The sequence below is a fragment of the Perca flavescens genome, chromosome 4 (assembly GCF_004354835.1).
Source record: "Perca flavescens isolate YP-PL-M2 chromosome 4, PFLA_1.0, whole genome shotgun sequence".
NCBI lineage: Eukaryota > Metazoa > Chordata > Actinopteri > Perciformes > Percidae > Perca > Perca flavescens.
This window is the reverse complement of record NC_041334.1, coordinates 33,198,556-33,215,115: the sequence shown is the minus strand read 5'-3', so window position 1 is coordinate 33,215,115 and position 16,560 is coordinate 33,198,556. Positions and strand designations below refer to the sequence as shown.

The following is a 16,560-nucleotide window of genomic DNA, read 5'->3' as shown; positions in this document are numbered from 1 at the left end:
GCCACACTGCTACTGCTAACCAGATCTCCATAGAAAGGCCAGAGGAGTTGCTGAATGATCATTACAACCAGGATTTTAATGAACCTCCAGCAGATGACCAGGAGGAGACAAAAAGTAAAGCAGCCACAGCGAAGAGGAAATCTAGCTGTGTGAAGAAACAAGATGACTCAAAAAGAGGAAGAAAGCAACTCACTTGAGAGAGAGACAACCAGGGGAGTAGATTTTATGAAAGTAAGAGCAAGGGAAGGACCCCCAAAGACGCCTCAAGCTGCAGTCATCCTCCAGTGAGGATGAGAAGGAGCAGTCGGCTGAAGGTGACTCCAGTAAAGAGGATAATGACGACCCAGATGGAAAAGAAAGTAAACAACGCAAAAAGATCTGCAAAATCCTGAAGGACGACAACCTGCAGACGGAGGAGAAATGCTCTAAAAGAGAGGAGGAAACAAAGGCAGGAGAGAAAATTGGAACATCAGGCAGATGAATCCAAGCAGAAGGAATTGTCAAAACAGAGGACAAAATATGGAGAAGGATAAGATCAAAGAAAAAAAGAAAAAAAAAGACCTTCTGTAGGAGGCTGAAGTATAAGTTGTAATAGTCATACACTAATGGCCACATCTCAGATTTTTAAGTTGTTTGATTTATTTCAAATGGTTTGTTGGCTCCATTATGTAAATGTTTATTGAATTGTTTATGTCCTCCTGCCATTAACAATTAGGGGCCGGTGTGTTGGAGCCATTTCACCACTTTGTTTGTATAGGCTAGTATGTTGATTATGTCAAGGTGCAGTTTTATGTTTGAGCACTGGGTGGAGCATTGCTTTGGGAAGACATAAAGCTAATCAACCACAGGTAAACAGGTGTGTGGAAACGGGGAAAGCAGACAGCTTTTTACCGTGTTAGCCGTGTCAGTTTGGGCAGTGTTTCAGTTGTTTTGACAAGGAAACTAAACCAGAAATGAAATGAAATGGACTCTATGCTTGTGCGACGGTAAGCAGGCCGTTATACAGAAAATAAATGGGTCACAGCACCGAAATACAGATAAATTGTGGACATTGATTATTGGCACGCAGAACACGCGTCCAAGCAAGTTCTCCCCTGATCCCACCATATTGGCCTAATGTACGAGTTGATAAAAGACTCTACAGTGTATAATACAGTTGTTTACTGTTTTAAACTTTCTCATCTTTAATTTTGTTCTTCAGCTGCTTTACTTCATCCTGTAAATGTCTTGAGATAAACAGCAATAGATGAAAGTAAGACAGTTTGAGATTATTTATGCTTTATAGATGGTGTGAAGTTGGATCCTGTGTGTTATGGTGATTTAAAACCTTTCTTACCAGAAACTTTCCTCTGGATCTGGCTGTAGTTGCTGCTCAGTTGGTCGTATCTGGTCTGCAGCAAAGTCACTGAAATATAAGATAAGGTAAGACTTTATTGATTGATTGACTCTCTGGTGTTGCAGCAGCACGTGACAAAAATAAGTACAGGGAAACAGTAACACACAGGGAGTGAAATGAGAAATAAAACAGGAAAAACTACAACTGAAAACCACAACCATGACAGTATCAAGTGTGAAAAAGAACCAAAACAAGCTCTGTTTTAGTGCCTGTCACTTTAACACCCCTCCCCCCCCCAAAAAAACAGTCTCCTCTGATTGACAGAAATAAGTACAGTTACATAGAGAAAGGTAATAATAAAATAAAAAATAAGAATTGTATAAAATGTAAAACTATAAAAGAGAAAAAAGACTGAAAAATACCCATCCCCCCAAAAAATACAGTCTGCTCCGATTGACTTATGAAAAACAATAGTTAGTGGTTAAGCCGTGGGTGAAGATACTTAGATGGGGGCGGTATTTTCTAATGAGGCTGCATGAGAAAGAGGAAGGGGGAGTCAAACGTGAATAGCTTGTTGAATCGCATGTTTTATGATCTAGGCTGCCTACAAAAAGCTGACTGTTGGTTGTCTTATTTCACAGTTGGGATTGGTAGGCACGCCAAATACCCAAACATATTTGCACCAGCACTGAAAACGTATTTCATGTTATTTCTCCTTTAAGATTTGACAGTTTGTATTAAAAACATAATTACTCACAGCGAATGAAGAGTCCAGCCAATAGCAGAAGATAAAACCCCCCCAGAGCCACTGCAGTAGCTCTGAACCACCTTCTGTTGCCGGCTGCAGGATTGCGTGGTCCTACAGAGACAAAATACATCCAGAACATCTTTTATTGTTTGTTTGAAGTTTGAACGATAAGAATAATGACTCACAAGGCACCAGATTACATCACCAAGACACCTGATAAACACTCACAATGAACGGTAACTAATGGTGGATTGATTCATTGTGAATTAACACACATTATCTAGTTTAAATAAAGCCTCACAGAAACAGAGATGAACTTCCCCTTTACAACAATCATCATTTCAGACTTACTGGCTCTTTGTGACCCGAGATCAGCGTGATGCTCTTCATCGTCTAAGAACTCCACCTGATTCTCCTCTTCCTCTCTGCTGTTCTCTTCGACGTTTCTGTTATATCTCACATTCAAGTTCAAACGTGGCACAGCGAGAGCATCTGCAGCCATCTTGATAAACTGAACTGAACCTATTCTTAGGGACACTGTCCGTCTATGTGTTGAGCACTCATTTAACACAGGAAGTGACCTCAGCACAAACCACTAAGATGGATGCACACCCTAATACATTTGTTACTGTTAGACGAAAGGTCCCACTTAACGTAAAAAGTTGACTCACATTAATGAGTATCAGTATAATGAAACCTTTCAAATAAACCTTATTAAAAGTATATTAAAGTTAAGTAAAGCTAATGAAATAATTTCTTCCTGATTGTAAAAATGAGGAAATACGCACAGTATCTGTGCATAGCTGTATTCACACATGCCTGTGATGTGACCGCACTGTTATTTTTGTTCTGTTTGTTAGAAAAAGGGTTTAGGTGTGAATTTAAATTCAAACCATAGCTGCTCTTCACTTCCTACTACTGGTTACTGCGCTGTGTAGATCAGTCACTTTGCTGATGTAAAACTTTGGTAGATATATATTCAGTAATGTAACATACTCTACTGATGCTATGTATAGACGGAAACGAACTGAAGAGAAAACGCTAAAGTTGTGTTGCGTTATCACTTTACTGCGTTAGACGAGCGTTTTGGGGGCTACCGGTTTACCTTTTTTTCCACTTGGCGTGCATATGGTGACCCAAAAGTGTGTGAAATTCGATGTAGTATGCACACCAGGCGGCTAGACGGTAGCACTGCCACACAACACCACCAAGTCTGCGCGTCTGCGTAAAACCTTCCTTCTACTTCTCTCCCTAGTAGCGCCAAACCAAAACATGGTGAAGTGAACAACAAAACCGAACAATTTTGTCTGGACAGATGAGGAAGTGGCACAACAGGGCATGGACTGGGAGTCCTGCCAGTCAAAATATATAGACAAATGGACCGAATGTCTTCAGCAGTATCCCGTACCTGGAGGGACGTCATATCCACACTAGAAAGACGCTATCTGTAAAAGTGTAGGCAGGCTGTGGATAGCCAATGGCGGAGTGGCCATGGGCGAGTAATCACTCTATATTTTGATTTATGTAACGAAATATGGGGTGGGTCGCCAGCCACCACAACAATAGAGGCTGCAGACTTTTGCGTTTTTACCCTTTAGATGGGAACGCGACGGTAAAGCGTTTTTAAGATTTCCACTCTGGAGGGTGGTTTCACTTTATTGCGTTTTTAAGCCCCAAAAACACCGTCGCAAAAGGAACATCTGATAAAACATTTTTAGGTATTCACCATGGCGTTTTCGTGTAAACAGAGCCTTTATGCATTTCTGGATACGAGGATACGAGTCTGAAAACAAAAGTCTGCTGCAACAAAAGTATGTAGGCAGTGTTTGAATTACACCAGGGCTTTTGGGGGAGCCCTATTATTCGGAGATGGGAGGTTACCGTACAGATGCCCCTCATACATGAACTCATCCACCTACAACAACAAAGAAAACAGAACAATTATTCACCGTTGCAAAGTTTTATACAAGCGCCCTCCGCTGAGACAAAACATGCCAACACACGGTGGAGAGGCAATGGTTTGTTTTAAAGACAGAGAATGAGGAAGAAAAATTAAGAAAACGTACATGATGACAAACAAAACACTGTCACACATCGACACATAGAGCTACATTACGTCAACAGCTACCCAAAACAAATGTGTCGTTATTGTACATTACGTGGAAGGTTATCAACATAACAATTAATTTCATTAAACAGCAAACTTATTCAATCTCACACACTTTTTGTTGTCTGAAGGATGTTTTATTTTATTTTCTTATCTGACTCTTGTTATGTGAAGCACAGTGGTCAACTTCTGTTGTGTTTACTAGTGCTATTTAAATAAAATCTCTAATAGTGGTTTGTGCTCAAATACAGACGCTTGGTCAGGTGTCTTTGGCATTTGTTATTGACGCTAAAAGTCTTGCACCTGGTCGGGAGTGTTGTCGTCACTTTTCGACACTCTGGGTCGGGACGTACGTTTAACTAACCCGCGGGATAAGAACGGGACAGTAAGGGTTAGGAAAAGATGGTGCATTTCATACTACTCTCTACTGTTGTTTCCCTTAATACTACATCATCTTACAGTGCCGGTGCGTTCCATACAGACCCTGAAGGATGCTTATTGCGTCGTAACTGACCAAGCGTCGATATTTGATGAGTTGGGAGTGAGACCGGGTCGAAAGCGGCCGTAGTGCGGTTAACGTTACACTTCCTCTGAAACAGAGAAGGCACAACAGTGTTCTCTATGCCCTGGTGACTGACTGACAGGCTGCAGGTTGTTGGGCAAAGCAACTTTATTTCTATAGCACATTTCAGCAACAAAGCAATTCAACATGCTTTACATAAAACATTAAAGAGCAGTTAAAAACTTTCATGAAAGAGATGAAGAAATAACAACAGGCTACAATGGAATAAGATAAAAAATACAACAATAACAGCTGCCGTATAAGAAATGAATAATTATTTGATTTGATAGGTTGTAGGGATGAGTTAGGGAGGGGAGATGGAGGTAGGTAGGGGTTTATTTTGGGTAGTGTGTAAAATGTTATTAAAGCTGACAACCTGCAATTCCATGTTTTTATTTGCTTTTACTATTATAATCCTGTAGGACTACAGAGTAAGTGCTCATGACTTCTAACCAGATTGCGCACTATGAAGGGCAGAGGGACGATATCTATGTAATCAGGTTATTTAGAAACACAGAATAAACTACTGAGCAAAATGTAAATTAGTCGGATTTGACAAAGCTGATCCCAACACTACACACCCCTCTGTCATCACAGAGATCCGAGAATCTTTTTCTCACAGATCCACTTCTTAGTTTCATGATCACATCTTCCTTGTGTCCATTTTCCTTGTTGATCGCAGCATGTTGCAGCGATCATGTACCTGTCATCATGAGGCAGTCCTGATGCCCAGAACCTGTTAGAGAAATAAAACGTCCTTTTATTAAACAGGGCTGAAACTCCTGATTGATATTCATTTAAAGTAAACTGTTGAATTTCACATAACATATTTATATTATCTGTTATTAATACACTTATTTCAATAACTAATTTAAAATTCAGCTTTGTAGAAGGTTTTTACTGACAGGAATCATCCCCAAAAAACAAGCTATCACAGGTTTTCTGATATCTAACCAAGATGGCGTCCTTTCTTTGTTTTCTGCAGCTAGAGTCTGTTTTTAAAAGCGCAGCAGACAGTCCTATAGAGTTTTCATTGTGATTCAGTCACACACATTAAGACTTCACTATACATTTATAATGTTTACAGGGAGACTTTTTTGGCGTTTTTCCACTGCTAGTACCAGCTCTACTCTGCTCGGCCACGGTGCCCCGTCCTCCATTTTCCATTACAGATTTAGTCCCACCTCATACGTGAGGCGGGACTAAATCATAGCGGCGCCGCAGTAAACTGCCGTGACCTAACGCAACACACAGAACGTCGAAGGTGTGTTGTTGCCACGGCCAGAAGACACATTTTGTTTCTAAAGGGAGGCAGCCAAAAAAACACAGTTGGCTAAACTATTTAAAAATGGCGGGTTTGTTCAGGATGCCCCCCGTCTGTCGCTTCATATCACCTTTTGGTATCGGCTCAGCTCGCTTGGAACCTCGACGGAGGTGGTAGTAAAAAAAGTACCTGTTAGCAGGTACCGGGGACTTTTTTTCGTAATGGAAAACCAAAAAAGGTGAGTAGAGTCGAGGCGAGTCGAGGCGAGCAGGTACTATGTAATGGAAAAACGCCACTGACACAAAACGGTTTCAAAGCTGACTCTGCTCCCCGTCTCTCCAGTTTCATCCATGGGACTGATGCTCCTGTTTATTAAAAGGTCTACTATTCAGCATTTCCCTAAAAACTATTTATAGACTCATACAAAAGTAATCCTCTCAATCATCACTTATGACTCACTAGAAGTGTGTGGTTGTGTCTCTCTCTCTCTCTCTCTTTCCCTCTCTCCTCTCTCTCCCTCCCTCCATCTCTCTCTCTCTCTCTCTCTCAAACACCAATTGGAAAAAAAGCTGCTTTAACTCAGCATCCTTCTATTTAAAACACTTATTTTAGTGACAAACTGTGACTTTGATGGAATTGTGATGGAAACAAAAACCTTTAAAATGTCTCACGTTTCTGTCAGCGGTGATCCGTCGACCCATTTCCATTCTCCTTGTCTCGGTTTCCATTCTCTTCGTCTCCGTCCATCCCATAGACCAGTCCAGGACTCTCCATCCTTACTCAGCTCAGTGACAAACTTCTAGAAGTTGACAAGAGACAACAATCATTTCTCTGTTCACAGTTCAGCATTTCTGTTTTAGTAAAGCCATCTTGTGACTACATCTGAAGGAAAGAGAAAATGTATTGCAAGAAAGAAATCCCCCCCATGATGCATGAATCAGAAACACTAATCATCCACAAATAACCAACCATAGTTTCAATAGAACCAAACAAACAACATGGAACAACACAAGAGGGATCCCTCGGTCCACCACACACTGAGGACTGGACTCAACAGCATGACAGTAAACACACATTAGTAACGGAGGAAAGTGAAGAATGATATTTATAATCAGCAGAGAAACAGAGAATGCATGAGGATCTGCACCCTTAGTGCTCATAAGACAGTTAACATTTCAAGGGTTTTTTCAAACATTTAAAATTGTGATATATTTTATATTTAAATATTTCCATTGAATTTCTTTTTCTCTAACATCACTCAGAAACAAACACACTCACCTGTTCCTCTTCGTTGTTTATGACGACCAGATCTGCTCCTCTCTGCTGACAGTCAGCTCTGCTTCCAAACCAAGTCTTCGTCTCATTAGATTTAAAGTAACAACTGCATCCAGATCTCTTCCATCGGTCAGGACACAGCTTCTCTTAAAGTCAAACAAATGTAGATTCACTATTTAAAGAGCTTTCTTGCCTCTGTCATGTTTCCCTGTCAGGATGTTTACTCTGTAAATACTTTAAAGTTTCACTCAGGTTGTACTTCTCATTTGTAAGTGACCGTCTCAATCATAAATATTCACATCATCAGCAAAACAGTTTAACAGCATGAAACAGTTATAATCAACGGTAAATACACAATCAAGTTCTATGCTATAAATGTGTATAATACAGGTGTTTACTGTTTTTAAACTTTCTCATCTTTAATTTTGTTCTTCAGCTGCTTTACTTCATCCTATAACTGACTGTTTTTGACTGATATGTCTTGAGATAAACAGCAGTAGATGAAAGTTAGACAGTTTGAGATTATTAATGCTTAATAGATGGTGGGAAATTTTATTTTAATGGTGATTTGAAACATTTCTTACCAGAAACTTTCCTCTGGATCTGGCTGTAGTTGCTGCTCAATTGGTTGTATTTGATTTGCAGCAAAGTGACTGAAATATAAGAGGTTAGCCTTTCATAACTGGTGTGTAGCTGGTCTTTCTCCAAAGCGACTAGATTATCTGATAACAACCACAACAAAGAAACAGACCAACGACACCAAATAATTCTACTTCAAACTAGAGACAAACATTTTCGGACATAAAAACCACACTTTGTTGCCTGCACAAATTAATTCTTAAATTCAGCCAAAGCTTTTACGAGGCATCATTAGCCTGACTTTCCCAAACTGAACATGTATTTAGTACAATGCCTTCCTTTAAAAGCCTGAAGCTGATTGTAGTACACCATTGTTTACTGGTTCAGTATTTGGTGCTCAGTAGTTGTGAGGTGTATTTTATCTTACGGTATGTAGAAAGGATGATGATTCCAGTTATTGTCAGAAAGCAGAGAACAGCCAGACAGAGTACTGCAGCCCTGAAAGGCCTCCTTTGGACAGCAGGAGGATTCCTCTCAGTGTGCAGTCCTAAAGTGGCATAGCACACAGAGAGCAGGTTCATTAATAGGAAAACAACATGAGTCTTTGTTATCATAGATCCTATCACTCCCCTGTTACAATAACCTTAACCCAGTAGCTTTATTGCTTTGATCTGTGGCTGAGTGTGGAGAGAGACGGCATTCAACCCACCTGGTACGGAGCTGCTCTCATATCAAAAAATCTGACCGAGTTTATTAGACATAAACCATGACAACCCAAGTTTGATATTAGTAATCAGGGGTGCAGTACTACGCGCCCCCCGGTGCTTCCGTTGGAGCAGTCACCCACTCATAGTCTAATAAGCACGGTGTCTGTTCCCCGACTCAGATCGGTTAAATCAAAGGTAAACAAAAGATGCGCTATACTTAACAACCTAATTGGAATTAAAACGACTGCAACGATAGAACAAAATAGGAAAATTAGATGTGGACTATTAAATATTATATCTGTCTTCTAAAGCATTATTGGTAAACGAGTTGATATCAGATAATAACATTGATTTATTTTGTCTTACTGAAACCTGGCTGGGCCATGAAGACTATGTTAGTCTAAATGAAGCCACTCCTCCCAGTCATATTAATACTCAAATTCCTAGAGGCTCAGGCAGAGGAGGGGAGTTGCAGCAATCTTTGATGCAAGCCTGTTAATTAATCCTAAACCTAAACTAAATTATAACTCCTTTGAAAGTCTTGTTCTTAATCTTCAACATCCAAAATGGAAAACATTACAGCAAATTATATTTGTTGTTATTTACAGGGCTCCAGGTCCGTATTCTGAATTTTTATCTGAATTCTCAGAGTTTTTATCATGTTTAACCACAGTGTTTTATCACTGTTTTAACCACACCCTCGACCTTGTGCTGGTATATGGTATTGAAATTGAGGATTTAATAATATTTCCGCAGAATTCGGTATTATCAGATCATTCTTTAATCACTTTCGAATTCTTACTACCTGACTATATTAAATTACATAAAAGCTTCTACACCAGATGCCTATCTGACAGTGCTATAGCTAAATTTAAAGAAGATATTCCAACAGCTTTTGACTCTTTGTCATGCCTTAACATAACAGAGGACCTCTATGTTAACCTCAGTCCCTCTCAAATTGATACTTTTGTAGACGGTGCTACGACTTGCCTACGGACGACCTTAGACTCTGTTGCTCCCCTGAAAAAGAAGATGATGAAGCAAAGGAAATTAGCACCTTGGTATAACTCCCAAACTCGTAAATTAAAGCAAATCTCGCAAAACCTTGAAAGTAAGTGGCGTTCCACAAAAGTGGAAGAATCCCGTTTGGACTAGCAAGAAAGTCTCAAAACCTATAGGAAGGCCCTAAGAAAGGCCAGATCAGACTATTACTCATCACTAATAGAAGAAAATAAGAACAACCCAAGGTTTCTTTTCAGCACTGTAGCCAGGCTGACAGATAGCCACAGCTCTACTGAGCCATCTATTCCTCTAGCTCTGAGTAGTGATGACTTCATGAGCTTCTTTAATGATAAAATTACAACAATTAGAGATAAAATTCATCACCTTTTGCCCTCAGCTTCTAACGTTTCACCTTTAAACGCAGAGTCACTTGAAATAACGACTAGTCTCGACATATACTTAGACTGCTTTTATCCTATAGACCTACAACAATTAATGTTAAAGATATCCTCAGCTAAGCCATCTACCTGTCTCTTAGACCCCATCCCAACGAGATTACTCAAAGAAGCGTTACCCGTGGTAAACACTTCATTATTAGATATGATCAACATGTCCTTATTAACAGGTCATGTACCGCAGTCATTTAAAATAGCTGTGATAAAACCTCTTCTGAAAAAAAACCCACCCTCGATCCTGAGGTCTTAGCAAACTATAGACCTATATCTAACCTTCCCTTTCTCTCCAAGATCCTTGAGAAGGTAGTTGCTAATCACTTATGTGATTTTCTACATAGCAATAGTTTATTTGATGACTTTCAATCAGGATTTAGAAAGCATCATAGCACAGAGACGGCACTGGTGAAAATTACTAACAACCTTTTAACTGCTGCAGACAAAGGACTTGTCTCCATACTTGTTTTACTAGATCTTAGTGCTGCTTTTGACACTATTGACCATTCAATCCTGTTACAGAGATTGGAACACTTGGTTGGCATTAAAGGAATTGCTCTAAGCTGGTTTAAGTCTTATTTCTCTGATCGATCTCAATTTGTTAATGTTAATGATAAATCCTCCAAGTACGCTAAAGTTAGCCATGGGGTTCCTCAAGGCTCAGTGCTTGGACCAATTCTATTCTCCTTATATATGCTTCCTCTAGGCAATATTATTAGGAAACACTCAATTAACTTTCAGTGTTATGCGGAGGACACCCAATTATACTTGTCAATCAAACCAGACAAAACCAGTCAGGTAGCTAAATTTCAAGCGTGCATTAAAGATAAACATCCTGGATGACCTATAATTTTCTGATGTTAAACCCTAACAAAACTGAAGTTATTGTACTGGGACCTAAACACCTCAGAACCTCATTATCTAAAGACATAGCTGCTCTGGATGGTATTGCCCTGGCCCCCAGCACTACTGTCAGAAATTTAGGAGTTATTTTTGATCAGGATATATCCTTTAATGCCAATCTAAAACAAACCTCAAGAACAGCCTTTTTTCATCTTCGTAACATTGCCAAAATTAGGAATATCCTGTCTCAGAACGACGCTGAAAAACTAGTCCATGCATTTGTTACGTCCAGGCTGGACTATTGTAATTCCCTATTGTCAGGTTGCTCAAATAAGTCCCTTAAGACTCTCCAGCTGATCCAGAATGATGCAGCGCGTGTTCTCACAAGAACTAAGAATAGAGATCATATTTCTCCTGTATTAGCTTCTCTGCACTGGCTTCCTGTTGAATCCAGGATTGAGTTAAAAATCCTTCTCTTGACCTACAAAGCTCTAAATGGTCTAGCACCATCATATCTAGAAGAGCTCCTAATACCCTATTGTCCCACTAGAGCACTGTGCTCCCAGAATGCAGAGTTACTGGTGGTACCTAGAGTCTCTAAAAGTAGAATGGGAGCCAGAGCCTTCAGTTATCAGGCTCCTCTCCTATGGAACCAGCTCCCGATCTGGGTTCGGGGGGCAGAAACTGTAATCGGTTTCAAGAATGAACTTAAAACTCTCCTATTTGATAAAGCTTATAGTTAGGGAGAGAGGAGTTGCAGTGTTCACCTAACTGGCCCACCTGCTTCTCTTCATAATTGTTAGATTAATAATACATAACAAAGTAGAGGGAGGCAGGCCAGCCAAGCCCGATCCGGCAGGGGAAGAGTTCTAAGCCCAAAAAACCTACCTCTCCTTATGACCTGTCTCTCTTAGTTACGCTGTTATAGTTACGCTGTTATAGTTCTAGACTGCCGGGGGACTTCCTTCCTCTGACACACTGAGCTGCTCTCTCCTCTCCCTTTCTATTACTATTACTATTACTATTTGTGTGTATCCCGTCCCAGAAATGCTTGTTACTAATCCTAGCTTCTGGGGAGTTTACTCCCCGGAGTCCTTATGTTTTTTTCCCCCAGCGTATTTCCTTGGAGAACGTTGGCACCAAGATCCTGGTTCCAGCTGTCGCCGTGGTCCTGCTGCACTCCCTGCTGAGCTCAGCGGTGCCCTGCAATGTCATGCTGCTTCCTGCTGAACCCTGCTGCTTCCTGCTGAACCCTGCAGCTTCCTGCTGAACCCTGCAGCTTCCTGCTGAACCCTGCAGCTTCCTGCTGCTTCCTGCTATGTCCATCCATGCTCTGCTGGGCCACGCTACATCCTGTAACGCCCTGCAGCGCCCTGATATGACATGAACTACTACGACTACCATTTGAAGTCACTGTTCCATTATTAACGTGACTACTATCGCCACTGTTCATCACACCCCCAACCGGCCCGTCAGACACCGCCTACCAAGAGTCTGGGTCTGTCTGAGGTTTCTTCCCAAGAGGGAGTTTTTCCTCGCCACTGTCGCACTGCTTGCTCTTGAGGGACTTATTGTAATTGTTGGGGCTTTGTAAATTATAGAGTGTGGTCTAGACCTACTCTATCTGTAAAGTGTCTCGAGATAACCTATGTTATGATTTGATACTATAAATAAAATTGAATTGAGTGTGTTAACTCACATTTTAGGTTGCTTTCACATACATATACATATACACATACATTTAACCGAACCCTGGAGCATTTTGTCTGGTATTCAGGTTGGTTTGGAGCGGTATCAAAACTCATTCTAACTTTGGTGTAGGGATGGGCGATATAGACGATATGCAATATAAACGATACAAAACTGGCCTACGATAGAGATTTTAATTATACTGCACTATCGCGATAATTCATGTTGATAACGCAAATCTACCGGGAAGTTTAGAGCCACGAGCTGCAACCGGCTGCAACGTCATCGTCATCTTGAGTAAACATGGCTGAAAGCGAAACAAGGAGCTGGTGAAAAGACCGTGCAACATCCATTAATTGGACTTAAGCCGCTACACACGGACCTGAGGTCGAGCGTACGGAGCCTTTCACCAGCCTGACCATTCACTATATAACCTTTCACCACCAGCCTGACCATTCACTATATAACAGACTGTACCACGGAGCCTTTCACCAGCCTGACCATTCACTATATAACAGACTGTACCACGGAGCCTTTCACCAGCCTGACCATTCACTATATAACAGACTGTACCACGGAGCCTTTCACCAGTCTCACCATTCACTATATAACGGACCTTTCACCAGTCTCCATTCACTCTTAACGGACCTGACTCCTCTCTTGGTCAGTCTGCCCTTTCCTCTTTCTCTGTTCCTCCGACAATGCTTTCCTAGCTTCCTGCTTTTTTTTGTCGGCTCAGCCATGACGATAGTGTGATAAACTCCATCGCTACCTTGTTAGCCGGTTCCTGAACGGCCGTAAGTGTGCAGTGCCGTGAAGCAATTCGTTACCACGAGACCTGATATCACACAATACTTCCTGACGCTGAGGCCAGCGCAACCACACATCAACCCTCTCTCTCTCTCCTTCAGTCGCTGTCTGTCAGCTGCTCACATTGTTGCCTTCTTCTAAAATATTAGAAACACTAAAGCAGAACCAGAAACCCAAGCCGTTAGAAATGTGGTGTAGCTCCATTATTTCTGAGAGCAGAAGTGTCGGCGAGTTTCAGATATTTTGTCCAACAGACCAGCGACAGTTTCCAACATGTGACATTTGTTTCCAATGTTTGACAAAGTGCAGTGTGAACGCAAAGCAAAGCCAAATGAAAAATAATGCAGCAACAATTACACTTTTTGTACAATTTTGCCAATATAAAAGGCGGAATTAAATATAAAATATAAAATCAACAACACAAAAGGATGTAATTGGAATACCACAAGTTAAAATTATTAAAACATGAAATAAAACAACGAATGATAATGCATAATAAATAAACAATAAAACAATGGTTCCAAAAATATTGTTGATATTGATTGTGTGAAAGCGCCTTTAAACAAATCATTGAGTATGTTTACATGCACACTTATATTCCACTATTATTCCGAGTATGATAATATTCCTAAATTGATGCAGGTCATGTAAACAGCATATTGTTGTTTACTGATAAACATATTCCCGATAAAGCATATTCCCAATAAGGCCTTTTTTCCGAACGTACAATTTTTCCGATGTAGACGTGGGATATTCTGGTATTATTCGGGTTTTAGAGGCATTCGTTGGAGATGTATACAGTGCATTCAGAATCTGGTTCTCAATCTGGGTTTTTACTGCAGTTTGTGACAGTTTACGGCATCTTGCCTGTTTACGGCTTACGGTCAGCTCTGTGAGTTGCTATGGTTACTGTTAACAAACCAAACAGACGACAGTTTGCAGGGCTGCCCTAGAGATGCTCGGCCAAAAGAAAAGAGGAAACACAGCTACTTTTAAACCTTATCAAAGACTCTGATATGAGCCGGGCCTAACAACTAAGTGCATGTAAACATAGTCAGTGAACAACTCTTAACGTAAATAATTATAATAAAATAAAACAAATGTGAACTGTAATAGGCCATTGAATGGCACAACAAAGTAATCACTTTCCTTCCTCTTTCTCTTCAGTCTCTCCCTCTCTTTTTTTGGCTCTGCATTGTTAATGATATTCAAAATACTTTGTCACACTGCACGTCCCTGTTATGTAGTTTCATGTCTTTAGCGGAGTTAATGCTTCCTCACATCTCAGAAATGACACAAGTTAAATGTCAGTTTAATGTTACCAAAACCAAACACTTAGGGCTTTGAAAGCTGAGAGTAAGAAAACAAACAGAGCAAATGTAGAGTTTACACATCAGTCAAACATGATTTAAAAGGTACACCCACATACACAGATCAGCATGATTCTTTATGATATAGACTTCATAACTTCGTACTTACCTCCTCCGTGTGGCTGATTATCAGAGTGATCATCCCCGATAGCGTCTGCATTCAAGTAGATTTCCACCTCCCTCTCCTCCCACTCTTCTTTGTCTTCCTGCACATTTCTGTTGTATCTCACCTTCTTTGACACATCTGGCGTGGCATAAATATCTGCAGACATCTTGAGACAATTAAACCGTAGCTGCTCTTCACTTCCCTTACTGGTTACTGCGCTGTGTAGATCAGTCACTTTGCTGCTGTAAAACTTTGGTAGATATATATATTCAGTGATGTCACATACTCTACTGATGCTGCTGCAAGTGTTTCTTTGCCAGTAAAGAACATAAAGGAAGTAACAGCTTATAAAACACACATGCCCACACACACGTCTAACTATAGTCTGGTGGTTTTCTGAACTTCTTAAGTAATATATATATATAGCATTTATTCACACCTATACACACAGCAGTTCAACCGTTTGGACACAACAGGAAATGTTGCTTTCACAGTTCTTTCTGTTGCCTAAACTGAAACATTTTAATGTTTAATGAAGTTAAAATTTAACAATTGATGAATTAATATGGATATCCTTCTTTGGAACAATGTACTGGACCATCAATCTGCCAAACCATGTTTTAACAATAACAGACTTCCACTACCAGCTGCTATTCATATGCTAATTAGAGCCATTCACACCTCCGTGGGAGCTCTCCACATACATCATGGTTTGTTTCCAACAATATGTGGCACAGACGAACGCGACGTTCACAGGCTGTAAATTGTCGTTAACTGCCAAAAATTAGGGGGATTTCTGACGAAAATCCCACTTTTCATGCAGTGTCAATGTCAAAGTCAATTTATGTATATAGCACGTTTAAAAACAACTGGGTTGACCAAAGTGCTTTACAAGGTCAAAACAACAATAAAACAATTGACTGGTCTAAACCCATATACAAAGAATTACAATAGTCAAGTGGCAAGGTTATGAAGGCATTGACCAGCCTCTCTAAGTCATTAGGACGTAGATAGGCCTTTGCCTTGGCTATATTTCTCAACTGAAAGAAGCTAGACCTGACAATGGAGGAAATCTGCTTTTTAAATTTGAAAGCGTTGTCGAAATAAACACTAAGACTCCTCCCAGTGGAGCAAATATTAATATCAAGTGGGCCTAGGGTGCCGACATCAACCCAATGGTACAAAGAAAACACTACATTGTGACCCATTGTTGTGTGGACTGCCATTCAGAAGCCAAGAGTTTGCATTTTGGCTGTCGCCATCTTGGCGTTTTGGAGCCAGAAGTGACCATATTTAGAAAGGGTGGAGCTGGGGAGGTTGATGCATCCAAGCCAGTGTTGTGTATGGTTACAATGCTAAGCTAAACTTTCTTAAATTAAATGAAGAAAAAACGGAGGTGGTTGTTTTTGGAGCAAAAGAGGAACGATTGAAAGTCAGCGCTCAGCTTCAAACGACAATGTTAAAAACAACAGACAAAGCCAGAAATCTTGGTGTAGTCATGGACTCAGACCTAAATTTTAAAAGCCACATTAACATAATTAAAAAATCAGCCTATTATCACCTTAAAAATATATCAAGGGTTAAAGGACTTATGTCTCAGCAGGATCTGGAAAAACTTGTCCATGCTTTTATCTTCAGTAGACTTGACTACTGTAACGGTGTCTTTACAGGTCTCCCTAAAAAATCAATCAGACAGCTGCAGCTGATTCAGAA

General features: G+C 40.4%; 1 protein-coding gene across 1 annotated transcript; it reads right to left on the bottom strand.

The window, feature by feature from the left end:
- Positions 1-5,344: 5,344 nt before the first annotated feature.
- On the bottom strand, positions 5,345-15,092 carry LOC114553746 (CD209 antigen-like protein E). Its single transcript, XM_028575085.1, has 6 exons — positions 14,851-15,092; positions 8,299-8,418; positions 7,877-8,014; positions 7,296-7,438; positions 6,689-6,816; positions 5,345-5,489 (listed from the first exon to the last, which is right to left on the bottom strand). Exons 1-6 carry the CDS (start codon positions 15,011-15,013, stop codon positions 5,345-5,347), a joined length of 837 nt encoding a protein of 278 aa, XP_028430886.1. The 5' UTR covers positions 15,014-15,092.
- Between the last annotated feature and the right edge of the window lie 1,468 nt (positions 15,093-16,560).

What these genes read in the sequence shown, in the direction of transcription:
- LOC114553746 (XM_028575085.1), bottom strand. Translation starts at nt 15,013, where the DNA reads ATGTCTGCAGATATTTATGCCACGCCAGATGTGTCAAAGAAGGTGAGA. An exon ending in GATCCAGAGGAAAGTTTCTG is followed by an intron (nt 7,439 to 7,876) that starts GTAAGAAATGTT and finishes TTTGACTTTAAG; the next exon opens with AGAAGCTGTGTCCTGACCGA. An exon ending in GGATCACCGCTGACAGAAAC is followed by an intron (nt 5,490 to 6,688) that starts GTGAGACATTTT and finishes TTTCTCTAACAG; the next exon opens with GTTCTGGGCATCAGGACTGC.